Raw genomic sequence first — 25,978 nt, forward strand, 5'->3', positions numbered from 1 at the left:
TGAAATTTGCCCAAGGGAGAGCCACAACTGTTAAAAAAAAAAAGCCCAGAAACACTGAGCAACTTTTCCAGTGGTCCCTGCCCACAACGCCCAGCCATACCTGGGGGCTCTAGCTCTGCTCCTCTCTGAAGACTCCATCACAAGCAGAGGACCAGAGAGCTCCAAGATGCAGAGGGAGGAGGACCCGGAAGCTCGGCTGCGTGGGACGCGGCGCGGCGCGCGCGTTGCTGGGTGGGTGCCCCTAGCTACCAGGAACGCACCTCTGCGGGAGGAGAGGTGGCGTCTGTGTCTCCTGCCCTTGGCTCTCCATTCCTGGCTTGGTACCCGGCAGTTCGGCTGCCAGTTGGTGCGTTGATCTCGCCGTATCTTTCTTGGAGGCCTCCAGTAGAGCTGGGCCACCCCTGGGGGGAGGGGGCGGAAGACTCAGAGGTGGAAAGGGAGGGAGCACCTTGTGTGGGCGTGGCAGTGAACTCTTCGGCTGGGCTGCGGGGGAGAACCGACCCGAGCTCTGGAGAGCCAGAGAACTGGTGAAGAGGCCGATCCTGCCCTCTTGACTTTCAATGGCTTTTAGAGTTTCTGTTTGTTTTGATTACTACCTTTCTTACAAAGGTCTTTTCTTTGTCTCTGGGTTGCCTTTAATATTTAAAATCAACACGTGCATAGATGAGTCCATGTACAAGGGAAACGGTCCACGGAACTCCGATCTTCCCTCTATCTCCAGAGTGACCTGCAGCGGAGAGCTGGAGAAGCTTCGAGAGAAGCTTCGAGAGAAAACAGCCTCTGGCATGACCACGGTGGAGAGGACATACAGTTGAGTTTAACAAATCAGGAGGGCTGAGTGTGGGTTTGGTCGCCATATCCAAGTATGCTAGAGCCAAGAGGTACCATCTGAAGTTTAAAAGGAGGCTGGTTTGGTGGCATATAAAAAACCCCTACTTGACTGGGTAGCTTATATCTGTATTAACCCAAGATCTGATAAGGTAGAGAGCAGTAACAAAGCAGAGTGCGTCAGTGCGTCAGTCAATAAATGATGAAACTGGGATTTGACGTGAGTCTTCCAGTCTTCAAAACCCACGCCTTTTCATTTTTTTCCCCTTTTGCTCAATATTAGTAGGTTTGTGGCACTGTTTATTGGATGGGACAGGTCAAGTGGAAATTATGACCACTTTAAGGAAAGGTCTAAATTAAATAATGGATGATAACTCTGTAATTGGCTGTCAAAGCCGAGGAAGATGTTTGGGGGCACATTTGCCTTCAAAGAACAGAGCAGCCATAGTCTCTCAGAAAACCTCAGAGTGAGTATATGCCCAGGTTGGCATATACCTATTATAGGTGAGTGACCTGTGTGCTGCAAAAAGGAATGTAAAACGTTCCCTTTGTGCCCATCAGATCTTAGCTTGGTCGCTGGTCTTCTGTATTCCAAATCTGCGATCTCCTCCTTCACAGATGTGGGGAGAGAAAGGAGGTATGGCTTACACGCCCACCCACAAGCAGGGCCAGTAGAGCAGGAGGCGTTAGAACCCTTAATTGCCCAACATGCCTAGGTCAGCAAGGGGAAGAAGGTTCTGGAAATCTAACTTTAAGCTCTGGAACTTTCTGCAGTTTCCAGGTTGATCTGGGTTAAAGAATGAGATGCTCTATGAAGGGCTCCATGTTTCTGAGTTGGGAGTGCCAGTAGAGCACCAGTTTGAGACCCCCAGACCATACTAACCAAAGATCCCATGGCTTCCTTTTCTGCTCTGTAGGTGTGTCTACTCAAGAGGCCACACCTGAGCTCAGCTTAACATGGAGGCCCTGGGGGTCAGGAAGGAAGGGCTCCAAAGACCAGTTGAAGATGAATGCACTGCTGTGGGTGTATATAAATTTTTCCAGCAGAGAGAGCCCATTGCTTTCATTACTTCTCAGGAAAGTCTATGATCCAAAAAAAGGTTAACAACCACCATCCTAGGTCCTTAGATTGTTTGTTGAGCAGATAAGCAGGGGTGGGAAACTGAATGTTTAGTTAAAGGGTATCCACGTTAAGCTAATTTGGTTTGATGTACTATTTTCTCCCCTCCAGACAGTGCTATTGTATAAATCAGCTGAGATGACAAGTGTGTGAAACTGTCTTGGTTATGTAAGGTTGTTATTCCTGTCCAAAGAAATGGAAATAATTATTGTGAACACTACAGATGTTACCAAAGAAACAATTTCTTCTAAATTCTCCTTTCTCCCCCAATTCCTTTCTAGTCACCAGAACCTTCTCTTGGTCTTTTTGGTTGCAGTGTCTTATCTCATAGTGTTTTAGTGACCTGTTAGAATTTCTTATCTTATGGCTTACTGGATATTTATTTCATTTGAATAACAATTATGGTAAATGGTGACCCTTTCACAAAGGATGTACCTTAGCTTATTTGTTCCTAACCACAGCCTAGTGAGCTAGATAGAGAGGTGGGGGCAGGTGTTGGGAGCTTGCATGGAGAGGCCATTGACTCGCATAAAGTTACTTGATGTCACTCTACACAATGAGAGCATCCGTATCAGAGTGGAAGGATTCAGACTCACGCTCCCAGCACTATTCTCCTACCTGAGCAGAAGTGGAGAGGCAGCTTGAGGCCATGTTTGTATCTCTAGGTCATGTTTGAGGCTGAGTTACTTCTAGAAAGATCTTGTAGTCAGTTGGATGTTTCAGCCTGGAGAATGTTTAGCAGAGAGATTGCTTTTTTTTGTAGTTGCCCATCAGGTAAGCCATCCCTGTTACGGCAGTGACAGGTTACTTTCTAGAGTGTTTCCAACACAAAACTTCTTAAGCAAACAAGGAAATATGCTAAATTTGTGGATGTGATTTCACTGCTCCTTTTCAGGGTTATGTAATATATTGAAATTTCGCCCCTAACATTAAAAAAAAAAAAAAAAAAGCAAAAAACTTGCAAAAGGGTCCCTTCTGATACTATTCCTAACAACCAGTCCTTACTTTGGTTAACTCTCAAGTCCTCTAGTGGCAAATATATCATTTAAATGTTTACATGTTATGAAAAGGCAGCTGTTGTTAATGCTATAATAAATAATTCAGAACTTACACATGAAAATCAACCTAGAAGACATCCTTCTATGCTTTTGATCTTATTCTCTACATGTGTGGGTCCTTTCTGCATCCTTATACATAAGTTTCATAACTTTTACATAGGTATGTTTCTAGAGGTAGAGCCATTGGATCAAAACCGCTCTTCTCATAGGCTTCGCTCATATGCTCTTCACACATGGCCAAATTGCTCTTCAGTAAGAGGGGACACTTCCAGCAGCAATGTACAAGAATGCCATTCCTCCAAGGTGGACCAAACTTGGGTATTTGCAAACTGATAGCAAATAATAGTATCTCATTTTAAATTTAGCTCTTTGATTATTAGACTGGGTGAACTTTTTTGCAAATGTATATTGGCTATTTGTATGTTTGTTATCTTTAAAAATGAATTATCTAGTCATTTCTTTGGCCTATTTTTTCCCCCTCTTTGGGTATTTATTTTCATCATATAAATTTATAAAAACTCACAATTCGTCATGACTATTAACTTTTTTCTTATCATGTATTATAAATTTCCTTCAGTTTATAGTTTGCTATGGAAGTTTTAAATGTATATGCATCCAAATTTATAGATCTTTTTCTTTATTTTGCCTGTGTTTAATATCTTTCTTAGCAATAATTTCACCACTCTAAGATTATATAAATATTCACTTATCATTTTTTAGGTCTATCTTTTATTTTAAGTTTTATATTCAAATCTTTAATTTATCTGGCACTTATTTTGAGGTAAGAGAGATTTAATTTTATTTTGATTTCAAATGGATAATTAGTTGTTCCAGCAATTCTTTGGAATAATTGATCCTTTCTTCACGGAGATAAAATGTCACCATTATCATATAAAATTTATTCTAAGTCTTCTGTTTTGTTTTCCTGATTTATCTGTTAGGGTTTGTATCAGTACCACCTTGATTATTATAACATCAAACTACATTTTATAAATTTTACTCCATAGCTCTGTAACATTGAACAAGTTATTTGACATTTTTGGTATAAAGTTATTGCTATTTTATTGGTAATTATGACCTCCTTTTCATTTTTAATACTGTTTACTTGTGTTTAAAATTTTTTTCTTGAACTTCGTTTATCTATGTTATTAATTTTCTCCATGAATCCATGCTTCTGATAATCTTTTTTATTTCATTCATTTCTGCTTTTATTTTATGATTTCCTTCCTTATTATTTTTGGGGGCTTATTCTCTTTTCTCTTATTTCTTGAACTGAAAGCTTAGCTCATTAATTTTGGAATCTTTGGCTTTTTTTATACTTTAACTCATCAATTCTAAGATGAACATTTTTCAAGTTTGCATCTCTGAAGTCGGATCAGTCTTACCAGTCCTGTGGGCCTAGTGGCAGGTGTGAAGTATTTGCCATAAACTTTGCTGTGTAATGTAGAAGGTGTGTCTGTGGTTAAACTTCAGAGGCAGTAGAGGAGCACCCATTAAGAGATCCTGATTCACCCATGTTGTTGTTGCACCGAGGTCAATGAAAGTGGAAAATGTGGACATGAGTGATTGAGTTGAAAAGTGAGTAATCAAACTTCTGAATGTGAGTAAGGTTTAAGAATACATTAATCAATTTATTTTGCTTATATTTTCCTTCTTTAAATATGCATAGGAGTGATATGTGATCTAAATCTCTAAGTTTAAAAGTGCTTCAATAAGTATAAAATAAAAAATTCTAAGTGATAAAGCATATGTCATAGTTTAATTGGCAGCTTTTGTTCTTTGTGGTGCATAAGATAATGTTATTACAATGGATGGTGTCTTATATTCAGTGAAATAGAGTATATGCATTTAAGGCTCTAGTTTTTAATTACTGCTTTAGTTGAACCCCACAAGTTTTGATATATAGTACTTAGATCATTGATCATTAAGCACTTAATGCTTTCCATTATGATTTCTCCTTTTATATGAAATATTTACAAGTGTGGTTTGAGTTTCCAAGCTTATGGATGTTTTTTGGCTGTCTTTTTATTATTGATTTCTAATTGTATTACATTGTGGTCAGAGAGTGTAGAATGTGTTTTGTTGATGTTACTTTTGTGGCTCAGTATATGGGTGGTTACTCCTTTGGCTATGTGGGACCTATGCTATTCTCTTCACAGCTCTGTCCCTTTCTTGCCCCTCTGTTGGGCTCCACTCCTTCCCGATTACTCACACCTCAAGCAACCAGTTGACCTCACTATACCTATGGGGCTGCTCTATGCCCTGTAGCATATTCCAGAACAGCTTTTCCCACACTTGTCTGGCCCTGAGAATCAACACCTGAGGTGCTTCTTAAACATACTGATTCCCACTTCTTCCCCAGTAGATCTGGGTCAGAGCCCTAGAATCTGCGTGTTATTAAACATGCAGTACCCCTAGGTGATTCTCATGACCAGGCAAATTTGGGGAATACTGTGCATCAGGAGGTGGCACAGGATGGAATGCGGTGCAGTGATGGAGCTTGACTTACAGAGGAGGAAAATCACTGCCAAACATGAGCGTATGCGCTGCCAGTGGAGGGGGACTTGTTCTAAAGGCTGGTTCCCAGACCTCACTTAGAGAGTTTCTAATTCAGTGGGTCTGCAATGGGATTTGGGTATCTGTATTTTTCATTCTGATGCAGACAGTTCTTTGCCATACCCTGAGAAACACCAGAATGAGGGGTTGTGAGGGGACGAAGAAGTTCAGCTGATCTTCAAACTTGGTAGAGTCACAGGCAAAGTCCTCTTAAGAGTAAAATGCTTGGTGATAGGGTTGAGACTTGACAAGAGAGGAAAAGATATGATCCATTTGCTCTATGAATTTGAGAGGGAGTAGAAAAGAAATTAATAAAAAATGGTCTAGGTAGTAGTCCTATTGATAGATGGTAGGAATTTGCAGACAGCGGGTGGGGATACCGTATGCATATAGACCATGATACCACGTGGGAGGAACAGCAGTCAGTCTAAAAATGCTCTCCAGAGTCAGAGAAGTCTGAATCTTATTTTTCGTAATTTTCTAATAACCAGAAGTTACATCGTGTCTACTGAGTTTCTATGCTCTATGGAGTTATGTGTAAATAAATGCGCTATTCATCTGACATTTTAAAAAAAGTGAATGGACAAGGCACACACCTCTATAAAATGATAAGAGAAGAGAGTGAAGAGAGTGTCTTTCATGAAGTGGTGATTGTATAGTGGACTGGAGACAATGGATACAGTCACTGGCTGTCAGGACTCTTATTTGTAATTACAGGTGGTTGGGGAGTTATAATCCTTTTTCTTTTATTTACTCAAACACTTATTGAACATCTATTTTGTGCTAGCCCCTGTGGTGAGTGCTGCTAAGATGAATAAGACACAGTCTGGTGGGGTAGATGTGAGTATAAATGAATGACGACACTAGTGTAAGGGGAACCCATGCACGTTTCCGAAGACAGTTCTTTGGGTTATGATTAACAGCTATATTCATTAGTTCTCCTATGAACAAACCCTTTGGAAAATCATATTGAGATGCTCAGTACAAAGTACAGTAATATAGCTTAAGTTAGATCTTATCTCTTTCACTTTGTTCAGGGCAGACGAACTATGTGTGTTGGGGGGCAAACAGTCTAGCATAGTGGTTAGGATGTTAGACTGTTGGTCCACAAGAACTGTGATCAAATCTGGGCAGAGATGTTGATTTTTTCTGTGATTTTTGGCAAGTTGCTTATCCTTCTGACTTTCAGTTTCTTCATCTGTAAAACGGAATGGTAAGTAATACCTACATCTGTGGGTGGTTATGAGAATTACATGGGAAAATATATGTAAGATGTCAATACAATCTCTAGCGTACAGTAAATACTTAAAAATTTTAGTTTTTAAAAAAATATATTTGTAATCTAGGGAACATGATAGAGTGGGAAGTATTTTCATTAATGTAATCAAATGGTGATACCTATGTGTTGCAGGTACTAAACACAAGGATTTTCTGGAATCTAAGGGATGCTTTGTCAACACAACATCGTCTGCCCAAAGGGTCAGCCCCTCGTCTTCTGTTGAAACAGGTCTAAGTGTCAGTGAGCCTCCACGTTCCTGCAGAGTGTCTGCTCACCTAGAGTAAGTAAGGGTTCAGTAAAGTGCCATAAACAGTGGAGTGAAGTCTGACCAAATAGCCAACAGTCTGAGAGGCAGCTTAACATCTCTGGCAAGAACGTAGGTTCTGAAGCTAGACTATCTGGGTTCAAATCCCAGCTCTGCCATTTAGCATCTCTGTGAACTTGGGCAAATTGTTTTACCTCCCCAGGCCTCAGTTTTCTTATTTGTAAAATATGGATACTACTCTGTAGGATTGTTGTGAGAATTAAATGAGTTGGTACATGTAAAGTGATTAGATGACTCCCTGGCATACGGTAAGTGCTATGCAAGGGCTCGCAATTATAAAGTTCAAAAACTATGTATTTTGGAAATACATACATACATACATACATACATACATACACACATAGGTGGCAAATCTTAAAAAAAGGGAAAGAAATGATTACCTTGAGGGCGAGAGTTACAATAATGGTTATCTCTCAATCAAAGGGATACACAGATAGTTTTAGGGAATTGGAGGGGAGGGTTGGCCTTGTTTTGTTTCTTGTCATGGATGTTGGCTTTATAATTATTCATAAAATTGTGTTTATGTTTGATGTGCTCTTCTCTGTTTATATTTCTTTTACAATAAAAGTTTTGAAAATCTTTTTTATAAAAATTTTTGTTTAATGAACATAATTTCAGTTCATTATAGAAATTTTGAAAATACAAAAACAGTATTCAAAATAAAAATCATAATCCACCTCTTAGAGAATCAGTGTTAAAATTTTGATATTATTTTTTATATGCATAAGAAACTTCTATTTCTTTCTTATGCATATAAATATATATTTATTTGACACAATTGAGATCATATTATACTACTCTTTTTAAAAACTGCTTTTTCTCACATTTCCCCATTCTTCCACAATCACCTGTTTATCTGACCTCTGCCCTTCAGCCCTAAGCTCCTTGAAAGCAGGTACTGTGTTTGGATCCCCGGTGTCTGGAACAGTGCCAGCCACAAAATGTACTCCGATAAATGTTTGTTGAGTAAACAAAGTAGTTAATACTTCTACAGTTCTTTTGGAAAATTTCCTTTATCCTTGCAATTTTTTCTATATAGTTTGTTCAGCAAAACCTTTTGAAAAATATTTAAGAGAGACTTATTTCATGCCAATGTCAAAATTATCATATGTTCTGAACTCAGTGGGGGAAAGGACTCTGAATTATTTGCATTTTTACTCTATCTACACAGTACCAAGTTCAAAGATATTAGTATACATATATTATTTAAAACTGGAGATCAAGCTATACTAGACTTCTGAGTTATTAAACTAGGGTTCTTTATGATTTTTAGGGCACATAGTCTAGAGTAAGACTGCAGATCTGGCTCTGACCCTGTTTAGGTGTGTTTTATTAAGGTTAACTTCCTTTTCAAATAGAAATGATTCTATTGGCCATCACGAGATTGTTAGTAGGGAGCAAAAGAGACAAGTAATATGAAGTTGCTTTGAAACTATTCAAATTAAAGGATGATGTAATACTATGAACAAAGAGCCTAGGATTTGATAACGGATAACTATACCTGAAAACATTGGCCAAGGCCATCTATCACATACAAAGCAGCTTAGTTGCATAACATTTTAAGTGTAATTAATGCCACTGAACTGTATACTTAAAAATGGATAAAATGGCAAATGTTTGGCTGTGAATGTAAAAAAATGTACCACTTTTTTTGAAAAAAGGAATGATGTACTGATTCATATTACGACATGGGTGAACTTTGAAAACATGTGAAATTAAAGAAGCCTGACACCATGGACCACATTTTGGTGATTCCATTTATACGAAATGTCCAAATTAGGCAAATCTATAGAGATAAAATGTAGATTAGTAGCTGTCTAGGGCTGGGAGGATAGTAGACATGGAGTGGGTGACTGCTACAGGGTACACGCTTCTTCTTGGGGTGATGAAAATGTTCTAAAACTGTGGCGATGGTTGCACAGTTAAATACACTAAAATCCATTGAGTTATACAATTTAAATGGTGAATTATATGGTATGTGAATTATGCTTCAAAAAAATTTTACAAAAGAAGATAAGTGTTCAATAAAGTCATTAAATGGAAATTAAAAAAAGCAATACGTATAAAGAGAAAAGGAAGAAATAATCCAAAACAAACCTAGACTGAATTGGTTATAATCATAGAGGATTATGTTTAGTGCCGAGCTCTCTGGCAGTTAAAAAGGCCTACAACAAGCTATTGTGGGTGTAGAGAAAAAGTAATCACTCTGGCAACCATCACAACAGATCAATCTAAGAATAATTCTAATTATAAGCAAGTTGTTTTGAAGAAAATAATATGAATTTATGGAGAAATCTGAAAGATTTAAATTAATAGAAAGACATATGATATTTCAGACTGGGCAGCTAGCAGAATAAAAGAAATCAATTTGAAATTGATTTGTTGGTTCAGTTTAATTCCAATCAAAATTATAGTGAAAATTTCTGATAATTTAAAATTATTCTAATATTTGTCTGAGAAAAAATAATAACAATCAAGAAGGGCTAAAACATGTTTTTAAAGGAATTGTGACAAGCTGGTTTCCTGATTACCACTTTTTTAAAGAGTAGCATAGATTTGAAAAAAAGAAATGCCAGTATGTGTAATAAATATATCATAGAAATGGTTCACAAAGTATGCGGAGGAAAGCAAAAGGTCATAAGAAATGTTGCCCTTAACACATTAGCTACCTATAAGGAAACAAAAAATAACTTAGATCCAGATATAACAAAATAAATTCCAAAAAGATTAGGTAGTAAATATTTTTAAATCAAGATATTAAAATTAGAAGGAAATAGGATCAGCTATTCATATATTCAATAATATTTATTAAATTCCCAGATGGGAGAAAACTTTCCTAGCTTACATGCAATAGAAGAAATCATAAAGCAATATAAGAAAAATAGATATATTTGATTCTAAAATATTAGAACTTAATATGTTAAAATGCAACTAAAAGCAAACAGAAAAAATAGAACAAATATGTAAAAAAACCAAAAAGTAATCACTTCTGGTGATTACTTGTCCTTTTGTGTTTGGCTTATTTTACTTAACATATGTTTTCAAGTTTCCTCCATGTTGTAGTATGTATCAGAACTTCATTCTATTTTATGTCTGAAATGTATGTATAAGTGACATTTTGTTTATTCATTTGTCTTTTGATGAATATTTGGGTCGTTTCTACTTTTTGGTTCTTATGAATAATGCTGCAGTGAACATTTGCATACATATATCTACTTGAGTCTCTGTTTTCAATTCTTTCGGGTGTACCCAAAATGCCTAGGAGTGTATGATAAATCCATATTTAATCTTTTAAGGAACCACGGCTCTTTTTAAGCATGCATCTTTTGAACATGTTTAAGCCCCCTCAAATTGTGAATAAATAAATTATATGCTCATGTACATTTATGAAGGAGTAGGTCTACTTCTCATAAGTGAGGGTAATTCTAGTGTAAGATATGTAAGATCAGGTTCTAAATACCAATTAAGCACATGGGAGAATCTAATCCCTCTGCTTCCTTTCCAGCCTTGCTGCAGATTTGGATCTGAAATCCTCCTCCTCACATTCTGATCGCTCCTCTGAAACCTCATCGCCTGAAGTCCAAAAGGATAAATATCCTGAGGAGTTCAGCCTGCTTAAGTTGCAGACAAGTGAGTAAGTCATAGATCCTCCTCCACATGCCTCCATGCCCAGGGTATGTTCAGAAGTCTGCTATACTGTTGGTGCCATGCACTGAAGACCCACTAAGTGCCAGATATTTGAAACACTTCATCTCTGACTCTTACAACAACTCTGCTGGGAAAAGCATTGTTATATGTTTTCTAAAAATGAAATGCCTTCATATAAAAACCATAAAAGCACTGTATCAAAATCCTGAAATAATAAAGAAGTATGTAGAGTATAGATACTCCTTCCCCAATATTCTCCAACGATATCACCATTCTGCCCAATAGCTGTGAACAGTTTGATACACATATATATGTATATATACATACATACATACAGACAGACACACACACACACATACATATAAATTCTTCCAGAATTTTGAAATGTATAGCTGTGTGTGTGTGTGTGTATACTCCAAATATATATGGAATATAGTATACAGCCATATTTTCAGTAGTAGCAAATAGTATACAAACTATTGTCACTCAAAGTGAATAAATCATGGACCTCTGTCTGTGTCAATACATATAGATCTATGTGGCTAATAGAGACCTACCCATTTTACACTAAAGGAAACTGAGGCTTGGAGAGATTCAGTTACCCATGCAAGTACACATAGCTAGAAAATAGTCATGGGATTCGGGGTCAAACTTGCCTGCCTCCAAAGCCTGTGTTGTCTTTTTTTTTTTTTTTTTTAATAAGGCAAGGCAACCCTTGGTTGACTTCACAGATTGCAAGGACCTTGTCAGCTTACAATCCTTTATTCTTTTATTTTTTATGCCTACAGCATCTGGTCTTCCTAGGTGGTCTCCCATCCAAGTACTAACCAGGCCCGACCTTGCTTAGCTTCCAAGATAGATGGTATCAGGCTTGTTCAGGGTGGCATGGCTGTAGACCTGTGTTTTTCCTTGGCCACCACACACCCCAACTATTTTTAAAGTAACCCTAGAGCTGTTTCGGGGATCTTTTGTTGCTTAAAACCACTTCAGCAATGTTATAGGAAAAGTATTGACGAGGAAGCAAAGACAGTGAGAGGTCCAGTAACTTGCCTGAGGTCTCATGGCAACCTTTCTCATTTGCCATAATCACATGTGCATGTATCCTGGTGTCACTGTTGTTCATGCGGGTGCCATTATTGCTGCCAACACCATGTTCCATTCAGTTAAGTTGCCATGGTTGGCCCAGCCCTAACCTGGTTGATGGTTATTCCTTTCTCCCCTATTAGAGTGAAAGTTGCATTATAGGTGCTTGTAAAACTGTCTCTGAGCTTCCCAACCCATACATCACTTCTAACCATAAAATTGGCTTTAATTTTGGAGGAGAGGATAAAAATGAAAAAAAAAAAAAGAGAGAGAATTCTAATTTAGACAGCTTTCTCTCCACTTCCCTTCCTTTTGCGCCTAGTCCCACAGAGGCTAACACTGCCCTGAAGTAGAACCAAGGAATTATACACGCTGACGAAGGTTATACAGCCAGAGAGTGCCTGGGGAGTTTTCATAATCTTTTGTCATCCCTTTGCAGTATGAGGCTGGGAGTGGTGCTAATGGAAGGATTTCTGATGTCTTGCAGAAGATGGGCAGCGTCCTGAGTGGACATTTTACCCAAGATTTAGCAGCAATATCCACACCTACCATGTTGGAAAGCAGTGCTTCTTTAATGGAGTCTTCCTCGGCAACAAAAGGTCTCTGTCAGAGAAGACGGTGGACAAATGCCTTGGGAGGAAGAAATACGGTAATGTTTTCCTCTTGGACCTGGACTGTGCTATGCCCTAAAGTACCCTTGGGTCGTGATTCTGCAGGCCCGGCATTCTGTGGCTGGGGCAGTCCTGCGAGGTCACCATGTCACCCTAGTGTATCCAGGAATATAGGAACAGGAGGATGGTTGGCAGGCTACACTTTTGGCAAAGAACTCGTAACATACGCTGATCCATATTTTTGTTTTTCTCTGAGTTTCATGAAATGCTAATGTGACATTTAAATCACCAGATAAGTTCTCTCAGATATTAATAGAAACCTTCATTGAAGTATGGAGAAAATAATTCATGTTTCGATTAGATGATGCCTGTCATATGCATTTAAATTGTACTTCATATTCTTCACAAGGAAAATATCCCATAAACCTAAGCCTGAAGTGCATGTTATTATTTCATAGCTTATTTAATTAAAGGTAATTGAGATGAGCATATATATCTCTATCATCTATCTATCATCTACTTCTATCCTTGCTTTGTAACTTGGTGATTTCTCTGTCCCGACCTATCCATAATTTATTGAAAGACCCTAAAGAATTGCTGAGTACCAACTGACCATTTATGGCACACTCTTCCACAGAAATACCTGGGTAAGAGGCAGCCCCTGCTGCGGGGGTGAGTGGAATTGCTGTTGCAGGAATACAAAGAGAAAGACATGAAAGTTCTCAATTTGAGTTTAAAAATAGACTTTTAAACTCTTATTGGAGACAAAAAGTTTTGGAAACCAAGGCTTTTGTTTGGATAGAGAATACACAAAAAAGCTGTACTAGAGAAGGTGAGAGAGTTGTCACTGATGTGGGGACTTTGAGGAGCCCTGCATCCTGCCCAACTCCTGGGGTCAAATTCTAGGGGGTGGTTGGCAAAGAACTAGCTGGGGCTTCTATCTCAGAGTGGGCTGGAGAACGACCTCAAGCCTCAGACGGAAGTGACATCTACCATGACTCTGAGCAAGAGGTTAGTGATAGCTGTGGGCAATGGATGGGCAGAAAGCCAGCCTCGGGGGCTCACCCACTCAGGAGTTGTGGAAGAATAGCTGCATTTCTGTGCCCTGTGAAGGCAGTGGAGGTTAGGACAGAGAAAGAATGAGAGAAAGAGAGAAAGCAAGCCAGGAAAGCTGCACAGGTCTCACACTGGAATGCTGGGAGGCTACAGTATGATGCATTGTGGATCATCAATTCAGGGATCTTTTCATGAGAATAAATTTATGCTTCACATGATTCATCGAAGAGGCGGATGGTTTCCTGAGGATCAGACTGGATGACACATTTTAGCAGACAACAGAAATATTTGCCAGCTCTCAGAGTAGCAGAGATAAGGCAAACAGCAGACAGTGTGGTTTGCAGACAGTAACCTGAGCCCCAAAGCCTTCCACTAAAGTCTCGATGTCATGTGATCCTGCATGTGCACATTCCTGCTTCGCACTCTTAACTGAGACGCAGCCATAGGATAGAATAGGAAGGATTTATTTAACTGGTTTAAATCTGAAACAACAGAGAAAAACCAGGAAGGGACTAAATTTAGCTGCATATTATTTAGAAATGCCCTTGGCTACAAGTAAGAGAAAAAAACTTATTGTCCGAGGCTTAAATCATAAGATATTTATTAGGTACTTAAGAAGAAGCCTTGAAATCTAGGTGGCTTGTATGGTCTGGTTTCTCAGTGATGTCATCAAAGATACAGGCTCATGTTATCTTTTTTTTTTTTTTTTTTGCTTATTTCCATTTTTATTTTATTTTTTAAAAGTTATTTATTTTAATTAGTTTCAAGTCTACAGTACATTGGTTAGACATCTGTATAGTTTGTAAAACTATCCCAATTGCTTTCTCCCTCCCCTGACCCTCCACCTAGCCAATGTTTAATGCTAACTGCATTCCCTGTGCCGTGCTCCCATCCTCTTGACCATCCATCAGCTACTAATTTGTACTTCTTTAATCCTTCACCGCATTCTCCCAGTCCCCCAAACCTCCTCCCCTCTGTCTGTCACCAAATTCTCCACTATATTTGCGAGTCTGTTTTTGATTAGTTTGTTCTTTTTATTCCTTAGATTCTGCATATAAATGAAATCATATGGTGTTTATCTTTCCCTGTCTGACTTAAATAACTTCTAGGTCCATCAAAGCAATATCTTTTTCCATCCCCTTCCTTTTAGTCTGTGTGTGTCTTTCAATCTGAAGTGAGTCTTTTGTATTTTTTCTTCTTAAAGAAGTCCTTCCAACATTTCCTGGAATACTGGCTTGGTGGTGATAAATTCCTTTAGCTTATTTTTGTCAGAGAAGCATTTTATCTGTCCTTCAACTCTAAATGATAGTTTTGCTGGATAAAGTATCCTTGATTGTAGATCCTGGGTCTTCATCCTGTCGAATATTTTTTTTTTCACCAAGCCCTTCTGTCCTGCATAGTTTCTTTTGAGAAATCAGTTGCCAGTCTTATGGATATTCCCTTATAAGTAATTATCTGCTTTTCTCTTGCTGCTTTCAAGATTCTTTGTATTTAACCTTCGGCATTTTAATTATGATGTGTCTTGGTGTGGGCCTCTTTGGATCCCTGATTTTTGGAATTCTCTGAGCTTCCTGGGGTTTATGTCCATTTCCTTCACCAGGTTAGGAAAGTATCCCATCATTATTTCTTCAAACAGCTGTTTAATATCTTAATTTTCTTCAGTAATGCCAATCAGACATATATTTGGACCCTTAATAGTGTCCCATATGCTCCTTATTTTTAGTCTTGGCATCTTATCTCTTGCCATTGTGATGGTGTATCCTTGGCTTTCTCATCGTCTACATAGGTCATTTGATCCTCTTCTTTATTCACTTTGTTTATTCCTTTGTTTATTCTATTTAATATACTGCTCATCTCAGATAATGTGTTCTTCATTTCACACTGGTTCCCTTTTATAATTTCCATTTCCATTTTTATGTTTTTTATCTCTTTGCTGAATTTATCTACACTTCCCAAAAGTTCATTGAACATCGTTATAACCAGTGTTTTGAACTCTGCATCTGTTAGATTACTTGACTCCATTATATCTGGATCTCGGTTCTGTTCTCTCATATGGTTTCTGCTTCTTTGTCTTCCCATTTTGGCTGCCTTTCTGTGTCTGTTTCTATGTAGTAAGCAAAGCTCTTAAGTCTTCTGGTCTTATTAGTGTGGATTTGTGAAGTAGGTGTACAGTGGCACAGTCCTGAGAAGGGGTCAGCTGTAGGCCAAATTTAGCCTAAGCCTCTACCCCTCTGGAGCCACCTGATAATATTTAACAAGCAATTCACAGATGCTGTGCATATAGTTGCCTCCAAAGGCCACACCAGAAACAGAGGCCAGCTGCCTCCAGTGTGAGTCTAGGCGCTGCTCAGCAAGGAGCACGTGACTTGCTGAGGCTATACCTGGATGTGGCTTGGGTGGAACTGTGAGTTGGGAGAGGCAGAGTTTCAAGGAATCCTCTGGACGGAGCGACCCCTGTTATCCAGTTTGATGATATCGCAGCTATGGCAGTGCAGTGTCTAGTGCACTGGTAGTGGGGAGGGCTCAACAGGGGACAGTGGATAGTGCTGGAACTTCTGTGCAGAGCAAGTCTCGCCTTGGCCCTCGTTCTGACGTTGTCTCCCTGTAAGTCTTTGGTGCCCCCTACATGCAGCTGAATTGGCATTGGTGCTCAGAGCGAGCAGGTCCATCACTGTGAAAATCTGCTTGCAGACGCGGCCCCTTTAAGAGGTTTCTGCTGCTCACACAGCCTGGATCTCACTCAGCTGCTGGAGACTGCGTCCTTGTCCCCTCCTACCTTCTGCTGTTGCAGGGTGATTTCTCGAATTTCTCCCTAGTTGTATGGCCCTTTCATCTAGATCCCAGGTGATTTTTCCTTGTTGCCGGTCCTTGTTTCCGTCACAACTTTGATTTGGTCATCAGAGGGATGAACAGAGCCTCTAACATCTACGCCATTTTTTTTCATCCCCCTCATTTTGTCTTTATGTACTACCATTCCTAGTAGTGCTGGATTTTTTTTTTTTCATGCTTATCATAGTATGGTCACAAGATAACTGTTGAAGTTCCAAGCATCATGTCCATATTTAAGACACGAAAAAGAAAAAACTGTCTCGTTGCCTTCCCCTTTCAGAAGGAAGGAAACATTTTACTACATGATACTTAGGAGACTTTTTTCCACTCATGTCTCACTGGCCACAACTGGGCCAGCTACAAGTGTATCTCAGAAGTAAATGGGATTATCATGCTGATCCAAGTCCTAACAATAAGCCATCACTTCCCTCCTAACTCAACAGTAAACATTATCCTGATTTTTGTATTTATTAATTTCCATTCTTTCATCCTTCCTCTTATGGTTTTTATAAATACTGAGGAAATGTGAAAGTATATTTATGAAATATTTATTGACTATATAGAATAAAATTTCACAAACACTGGTAAACTTCTTACTCTCTTTAAGAAATTGTGTATGACCTTTATGTTTGAAGCCTCTAATAGGCCCCTCCCTGAATATAACACATTTCCTTCCCCCTACCCCAGTGGTAACCCCTATTCTACCTTTATTAAAAAGAAAAATTTTTTTATCAGGGACCTTTTCAAACATGTGTCAAAGTAGAAAGAAGAGCATAATATAAACAGATGTACCCATTACTTAGCTTTGACAATTATCAACATGTGGCTAACCTCATCTTATTTAATCCCTCTCCCCCACAGATTATTTTAAAACAAGTTTCAAACATCATATAATTTCATCTGTAAATATATCAGTATGTAATTCTAATAGAAAGAGATTATTTTTATTAACATGACCACAATACCATTCTTATCTTTAAAAGACTAACAACAATTCCTTAATATCACATAATATCTATTCGGTGTCTAAAAAAAATATCCAATCGATTCACAAATGTCAGAATTTAAAAGTATTTATAGTTCATTTAAAAAGGTTCACATTTAGCAATTAGTTAAAAAGCCTCCTAAGTTGCTTTTAATATATGAGTTCCCCCTCCCTTTTTTTCTTGCAATTTATTTGGTGAAGAAATTAGGTCATTAGTCCTGAGAGTTTGCCATAGTCAGAATTTTGCTTATTACATTTCATGATACCAGTTAACAGGTTCCTCTGTCTTATGCATTTCTTGTAAACTGATATTTGATTTGTCTTCATGTGATTACTTCCTAGGTAATGTTCAATAATTTCTTTAAACATCCAATGCCATAGTCTTTTTCTATTTCTTTTCTTTCTTGATCTCTCTGCGGCACTTGATATTGTTAAATCTGACACTGAACGCTTCTTCTTGTGTGAAATTCTCTCCTTCTTTATTATTTAAAAATTAAATTTTTTTTTCAATTACAGTTGACATTTAATATTATGTTAGTTTCAGCATAGTGATTAGACATTTTTATAACTTATGAAATGATCCCCCCAAGAAGTCTAGTACCCACCTGGCATCATACATAGTTATTACAATATTATTGACTATATTCCCTATACTGTAACTTTACATGCTCGTGACTGTTTTATAATTGCCAATTTGTATTTCTTAATCCCTTTGCCTTTTTCACCCTGCCCCCCAAATCCCTTCCCATCTGGCAACCATCAGTTTGTTCTCTGTATCCAGCTCACATTATTTTTTGAGCTTGGAGGGTCACACATCAATTCTTAAATGATTCTGTCTGGAAGTGGCACACGTCATCGTTACTCGTGGTTAGAACATGACTATACCTGACAGCATCAATGTAGAGAAATGTGGAGCAAAATATGTTATTTGGTGAACAGTTTGCTCCTTCATATGGTCCTTTGATTTTAATGTGTACATTCCATTTCCTACCTCCTGAACGTCTTTATATTTAGATTACTTGGTTTGTCTAAACATAAGCACACATTAGAACTGATCGTATCGTGTTATGGATCTATCAGCTATTGATACACAGTGGCCAGCACTTTAGACCGATACCTGTTTTTGTGGAATATTCAGAAATTATACCAAGATCCCATATTATACCTAATAGCTTAAACATATTATCTCAGAGCTGGTGTTTGAGAGATTTTCCCCTAGGAGTAACATCTTTTACTTACACACAAGCCATTGGTTCCATTTCTACTTGCTGACATTATCCTGTGAGATCTTTGACAATAGTGATTTCTAAGTGTTATCTTCAGACCATGTGTATTATAATCAACTGGACAGTTTGTAAAAAGTGCAAATTTTGGGAACCACTCCAAACTTTCTGAAACAGAATTTCTTGGGTTAGGACCTGGGAAACTGCATTTTAACAAGCTCCCTAGGTGATTGTAAAGTGTGCTAAAATTTTAGAACTATTGTTTTTAGTGTACGGATGGCATTTACCGTCTTATATAGTATTATTTAATCTCCTTATATCATTTCCCCAACTAGTTAAGATTTTCTAGGGAAAGGTTTATACCTTAGGTAGATGGCAATTGTATTTTCCAGATTAAGAAAAAATTTGGATGGGAGTCATAGTAGGTTAGTCCTGATTTCAAATAATAATAACTGCTACCAGACTGTGTCCAAACTATTCTTATTTAATATTCATAATAAATCTAAAGTAGACATTTAAAATAAACAGTTTATAAATGAGGATTCTAAGGCTTAGAGAAGTTAAATAAATAGCTCAAGGGCACAGAACTAGAAATCGCAGAACTGAATTTGCACTCAGGCATGACTGTCTCCAAAGTCTACACCCTTCTCACCACCTCCTGCTGTCAGCTGACCTTTACTTGTCAGTGCTCTGGTTTGGGATTCAAAAGATAAGGTCACTTCACTCTCCTTACTTTGAGTCCTCCTCATCTCACAGTCAGCAGGTGCTCAGTCCTTGCGTGTAGTTGGTGCTATTTCACTCCACTTAATAAAAAATTTAGATGAAGAGTCTTAGCTATTGAAGAGGCTTTTGAAAGAGAATGGCAAAAAAATTTAAATACTCCAATAATTCAAGTACTTCTATCTATTATAAGTTGGCTTCTCTGAGTTAGCGAGAGGAATTTGGGTAGGAATCAGCTTATCAAAAATCTCGCCTAGTTCTCCCTATGGCTTGCATCATGGGTACAGTCGAATTGAGTAATATCAAAACAAACATTTAAAAAGAAAAAAAAAAGAGTCCTGTTCATTGAGTGTATGGGCTAAAAAGGAGGACCTCCTCCAGCCACACGTCCCTGCTTCTGGTCCCAAGGTTGGTTTGTCTTGCAGTCTAGGCTTGTTCTCCTGTGCGTCTGGTATCAAATGTATGGGTTTAAGTGACCATCTTATTTGAAGGGGCTGAGTTGGGTGTCAGTGTATTGGCTGAATAAGCAGTGGTGCCCAGCAGCAGTGGACTTTCTCCTAACTCCTCTTCACTGGGAAGGCCACCTCCTGCTGCTGCACTGTCCAAGTCCTTGAAGCAGAGGAGGTACTGGACTCTCATTAGCTGATTTCCTCCAGATACCCAGTCAGAGAGGCAGAGCCTCAATGATTGTTGCTTCGAGGGATTGAAAAAATGCATCGATACTCAGGAATGAAAAGATTTTAAGTCAAAGTTCTTGCTCATCATTGTAGAGATACCTCTGATTTACCATTCGTTTTAAACCAAATAGTCTATCCAGACTTAACTATTCTTCTTGCCCAGGGTGAGATAGTCATAACAAGGCCTTTTAGAAAATGTCCCAAACATAGGCTCACACTTTGATCTCCTTCTCAAGGTAAGACAATTGCAAGCAGAACTTTAAGACACCAATATATTCCTCATAATAAACCTCTAAATTATATTATTTCCATTGTGATGTCAAATCTGTGGATCATCTTCAGCCACTTTTATGATTTTTGTTTTTAAACATCTTTCACAGATATTGATCCCAGGAATGGAATCCCAAAGTTAACTCCAGGAGATAATCCGTATATGTACTCAGAACAGAGTAAGGGCTTCTACAAAGCAGGATCAACTCTCCCACCCGTGAATTTTTCAATGTAAGTATATGTTAATACTAGGTTTATTTAGTTAACTTTACAAGAATTGTATTTTTCTCTACTACATATAAATTATATTTTATAAGGAGTAGATCACAAGATGACACGGTGAAAATTTCTAAAAAGTCCGTATTTAATTCATTAGCGTATGCACAAATGTACATGTATAATTAAAATTATACACAAGATCTTGACTACAAAAGAGTGATTGTTAATTTTATTCCTATTGTTATTACCACAAATCTGAAGACTTTGATTTTCATACCAAATCAGGTGGTTAATTAGTGACTACTATTTGGGTTGACTTACACTTGGAATTAAACTTAGACCAAAGTGACTGAGGAGAAAGAGAAGTTTATTAATTTAAAAGAAAAGTAGTTAATGTATTACATTAAAAATGTTAATTAAAAAATTAACCACATTTGATTTAATGATGTTTACTAAAAGTGATAAAAATAATAAGAATTATTATGGCCCTCACGGTTTTGAAACTTATGCTTGACAATTAAAATGAGAAAATAAGACATTTTAGTGAACACAGTGATGTATTGATCTCTTTGCCGTAGAGGCCAAGACAATTTTATGATTAACTTTTCTGTTTTTCAGGGTACCTTATAAAAAGAAATTTGACACATTTATTCCACTTGAGCCTCTTCCACAAATTCCCACGTGAGTTATCTCACCATGTTTTAAATTATGCTCTCTTTAGAAAAATATTGATTATTTATTGTTTTCTTCTATGGAGGAACTCATAGACACCCAATACACAGGGAGTTTTGAATACTAGCAGGTGGGCAGGGCAGTATCTATGGAGGGTTTTTGGTGAGACACTTGGAAGCAATTGTCTGTGGAGTCTGGCAGCTGAGCTGTTCATGTCTTTAACAGTTATTATTGACAGACTACCAGATGCCATGTGGTATGCTAGGTATGCACTAAAGGGGGAGGTTATATGGAGCAAAAAGACAGAGCCTCTGATTTCCAAAAGATAAGGGTTTGTTGGAAAAGAAGGACACATCCAGGAAGGATGGTTAGTGTTTGAAGAGGCAGAGAGAAAGCCATTGGAGTATTCCTGTATTTGAAGGAGGTATCATTCCTCTCATCGCATATTTTTGCTCAGTTACATTCTGAATCTCATTTGTCTAAGTAGTGTCCTAACCTAGAAAGAAATATGTGTCAGTATGTTGCTCTTTGTCCTGCTCTTCTTACCTGGGCTTCTATCATTGGTTTGTGAGCTTTAAATGATAACCTTGGTTCCCTTCTGTCACCTAAATGGTGGTCCTCCTCTTCCTTCTTGTAGGGTCTTTCAGCAGGTTTATTACGGCTTTTTCCCAGTCATGGTACATTTCTCCCTAAAAGAATAAAAGTTCTAGATGCTGAAAGATAAAAACATTCTTCATCTCCCTGCTCTGACTCATCCCAGGAATCACACTGCCTGGTACCTTTTGGAACACACACAGTGAAGCCCAGCATATGCCATTTAAAATCTCAACATACCTGGGAGGACACTGGGTATCTGCATTAGCTGAAGTCCCAACAGAAAACAGAAGGCGCACTCAGCTGGAATTCTGAAGACAGTTTAGTAAGGGACTATTTACAGATGTGTGGGCAGGTTGAGAGGACTCACATGGAGGGTGAAGTACCCAGAGGCTCCCGATAGTGGGAAGCCCTTACTACTCCTAGGTCTGAGCAGCAGGAGGAGGGATCATGGTTCACAGAGCAGTGGGAATTAAGGGCTGTTGGCAGTGGAGAACGCAGCCACTGCCAGAACTGGGACACCCCAAGAGACAGCACACAGGAAATACCCTCTCTCTTCTCACCTTCTGATCTCCTGTTGGTGCCTCCCAATAGCCAAACCCAGCTCAAAGGCGGGGACAAGGAAGAGTCAGGGTGATTTCAGCTACAGGGGTCATCTTCCTGGGTAGAGAAAGGCAGAAAAAAGATCTGGGTTTGGGGCAGGGGCAAATGGCGAACAACTAACATGGTGTTTTATTTTGACACTGATCTTCTAAACTAGAGGTCTTCTTACTTTCGGAGGATGTAGTGCCTTGTCCACTGACAGTGTTTGTAAATTTTGCATCAGACAAACTGAAACTCAGGGTGTTTCCTTCCTACAGCTTGCCTTTCTGGGTGAAGGAGAAGGCCAACAAACTGAAGAATGAGATAAGAGAAGTCGAGGAGCTTAACAATTGGCGACCAGCGGTCCCCTTCATACACAGTTTATTTCCTGCTGGTGGGTTAAAGAACCTTCAAAAAATTGCATAAAATCTGGAGGAGAGCCCAGAAAAGCAGGCTTTTGAGAGACTTCATCACGGAGAGGAGAGAAGGCAGAGCCTCCCCCAGAGTGGATAATGTCTTTTGCCAAAGGTGGTTCCTTGGGCCGATGTCATGGCTGCACGTCATGGGTCAAGTGTGTTGGTTGAGAACTCTTAATCTTGTAATGGAACACAACTTTTAACTCCGTACCTCTATCCACAGGTTCTTTGGACTTTTCAAGACAGTCTTGAGCAGAAGCAGGCCCACAGAGCATGCACTGACCACACTCTGGACCAGAGCTTCTTCCAATTGATTGTTTCTGTCAGTGTGACTAAATCAAATGTTTGACTTTGATGTAGAATTACCGTGCTTTGTTTTTTTTTTTTTTTTAATATTACATTTTGAAAACTTTCAAACTTACAGAAAAGTTGTGAGATTCGTACAATGAAAGAATACCTGTATATCCTTCACCTAGATTCTACGATTGCCTAAAATTGTGCTCATGCTCTCTCTTATTATTACTATTATTATTTTGCTGATTTATGTGAGAGTGAGTGCAGACATCATAACCCTTTACTCCTACATACCTATATACTTTGGAATGTGTCTCCTAAGGTCAAGGATATTCTCCAAAAATCAGAATACAAATATCAAATTCGGAGAATTTAACTTTGATGTGATACTCCTATATAGCTCACATTCAGTATTATTCGGTTAAATTTTATTTTCTAAGGATGCTCTCAATTCAGTGGTAAAATACAGACATGTGAGCTTTCATTAATTTTGGTAAAACTACTCTCACTTCATTAATTCCTTTTAAGATTTTCTCTTCTATTCACTTAATACATGTCAAGCAAAAATTTAATGCTAGATCTCCATGAGGTAATCGATACTGTTGCCCAGTAGCTCCATCCCCCATTTCAGTATTGTCTGTCTACACAGCCAAGCAGAATGACAGCTCAGTGAGCACCAATCATGAGTCTTAAGGTCTCTCATCAATCAGGTGAGAAGCAAACATTTGGAGGAAAAGGTGGGAACAAAAGCCAACCCTCTACAGTCAGGCTATGCCTCCCAGCAGTCAAACCAGTGACTCTACATTTTCATAGCCAATCTCCTTTCCACTGTGGAGACCCCACTGGTTGGCTAATGAGAGGTACAGATCTGGTCCCTCCAAAACCTTTAAATGGAAGGAGAGAATTAAGGCCTATGCTTGAGACTCAAAGTGCCCAAGACATGAGACATGCTTTCTTTCCCTGTCAAAACATTACCTCCAAACTACTCCAAAGTGAATGAAGCAGGCTTAGAACATAGTACATTCATACTCTCTTCATACATGCCTTCAGGTGAACTAGGAGAGACCACATGGCTACTGCAGGCAACTGCGCCAGGCCATTTCTTGTGTTAACATCAGCATACCTCAGTGATAATTATCTTGCCCCTAGGACACAAGACCTGCCCCACTCGCTAACAAAATCCAGGAAAGAAAATAAAACCAAATAATTTAGAAAAGGAAAAAAAGAGGTTGCCAACAGATTTTCTCAAATACGTTAACTTTTGAGAAAAATTTTTTTGTGTGCTGCTATTACTTAAAACATAAAAATGCCAACTGCAACCACATGCGTGAGTGATTAATGGAGAACACAACACAGACGAAAAAGGTTTTGTAGGAATTTCCAGATGGGCTTATCTAGGTGGAACAGGAAACTGCTCTCTGAAGGCACTCTGGTGTTTGGAGGGGAGGAGTCCTACATAGTAAAAGTATTACAAAAAACAACCAAAATATGGTTTCAGAAGATTTATAGTAGTCTTTAGATTTCAGAGAGGTATATATAATCTCTAGGTGCTGCTCCAAACCTAAGTAGATATAATTTAAAACATTATTAAATGATTAAATTTCTGAAGTTGCAGGGCCACATTCTATTCCCTGGAAATGGGCAGTTTTCACTGGATTTGGGGTTCTGTCTGGGCACATCTCAGTGTCCAGGGCTTATTCCATGGCACTCCTAACAGCTGGCAGGTGAAGTGTTCAATCACCAACTTTGGGCAGGCATTGTGTGCACATTCATGTGTGTGTGTGGGGAACTAAGGCATAGGCAGATGAGAAATGGGAGAAATATGAGTGTTACAGCTGTTCCAGCCCTTTCTTCTTTCTAGGCATGAAGAAGTTGAACCTATTAGATATGAAGATCCCTTTCTCCTCATTTTAGGTTCTTTGGTTATTAAAATGTGTGTGCACAGGTGTGCGTGTGTGTGTGTGTGTGTGTGCATGTTCATTTCTTACTTTCAATAACTGAAGTTTACAGGTTTAACAGAAACAACCCATATACAACATTTACACATAAATTTCTTAGATTACCAACTTCCATTGCACATAAGACACTCTAATATCAGATCCTGGGAAAAATGAAAAATGTCCTCTGTGGACTAGAGGGAAAATTATGTTATACAGCTAGTGGTACTAAAGTCCAAATAAGCTAAATGAAGACAATTCCAAGACTGTTATACAGTCTCTGCACTCTAAGTTATCAAAATATTAAAATATTAGTATATTAAACTTTTAGAATTCCACGAATGATTTAGGAATGTTCTGTATGATTCCATTGCTTGTCTACATTTTTAGTATGTGGCATTCAGTGTGGTTAGACTGTTTCCTTTTGCTCTTAGGCATTTGGACCACCAAAAGTAGGTAAAAGCCTCGTTATAGAATTTGACTTGGTGAAGTATTTTAGAGTTGGAACTTTTCAAGATCATGGCACTGGCCTAGAGAGGCTTTTCTTTCCTGGCTGGAAAATCAGAAGAGTAATACATTGGCAATGTGCCAAATGTGGGATGGTGCACCTTTTGTGGGGCTACTGGCCAAGTTCCTGTGGGCTTTGGGAAAGGACACGGGAGCCTGTTTGAGATGCCTGGTGTCCTTTCAATGCTGGGAATCTCCAGGAGAATTACAGCTTGAGCCCACCCTGGGGGATAGGGCAGCCACTACTGACTTGAGGAGCTAACATCAAAGCTTCCAAACCTGTACTTTGTAAGAAATATATACATGATAAGTAAACATTTCTTGTTCTTAGAGGGATCCAGCCTCATATCAAATAAGAAGCCAAATAACACAATGGCTTAGTTTGCTGAGGAAATGTGTCTGCCTCCACTAAATATGGAGAGGGTGTGAGAGCAGTTTCCAGTGGTGGTGGTGTGAGTATGGGTATGATCATCTGGCAAGAAATGCGTT

General features: G+C 38.6%; 1 protein-coding gene and 1 pseudogene across 3 annotated transcripts; one reads left to right on the forward strand and one right to left on the reverse strand.

Annotated features, from left to right (window-relative positions):
- Positions 1-220: 220 nt before the first annotated feature.
- On the forward strand, positions 221-24,028 carry SPATS1 (spermatogenesis associated serine rich 1). Of its 3 annotated transcripts, none has more exons than XM_016128686.2 (8): positions 221-346; positions 664-810; positions 6,974-7,121; positions 10,672-10,796; positions 12,385-12,546; positions 20,379-20,499; positions 21,106-21,168; positions 22,614-24,028. In XM_016128686.2, the coding sequence occupies exons 2-8, from the start codon at positions 672-674 to the stop codon at positions 22,759-22,761; spliced, it is 906 nt and encodes a 301-aa protein (XP_015984172.2). In that variant the 5' UTR covers positions 221-346; positions 664-671; the 3' UTR covers positions 22,762-24,028. The 3 variants fall into 3 exon arrangements, with proteins under 3 accessions (XP_015984172.2, XP_036074342.1, XP_036074341.1); XM_036218449.1 differs by lacking the exon at positions 221-346 and having other exon boundaries at positions 506-810; positions 22,614-22,729; positions 22,975-24,028; XM_036218448.1 differs by lacking the exon at positions 221-346 and having other exon boundaries at positions 506-810.
- LOC118606909 lies at positions 11,594-11,711 on the reverse strand (annotated as a pseudogene).
- Positions 24,029-25,978: the final 1,950 nt, after the last annotated feature.

This window comes from Rousettus aegyptiacus, unplaced genomic scaffold (genome assembly GCF_014176215.1).
Source record: "Rousettus aegyptiacus isolate mRouAeg1 unplaced genomic scaffold, mRouAeg1.p scaffold_m13_p_1, whole genome shotgun sequence".
In the NCBI taxonomy this organism is placed as follows: Eukaryota; Metazoa; Chordata; class Mammalia; order Chiroptera; family Pteropodidae; genus Rousettus; species Rousettus aegyptiacus.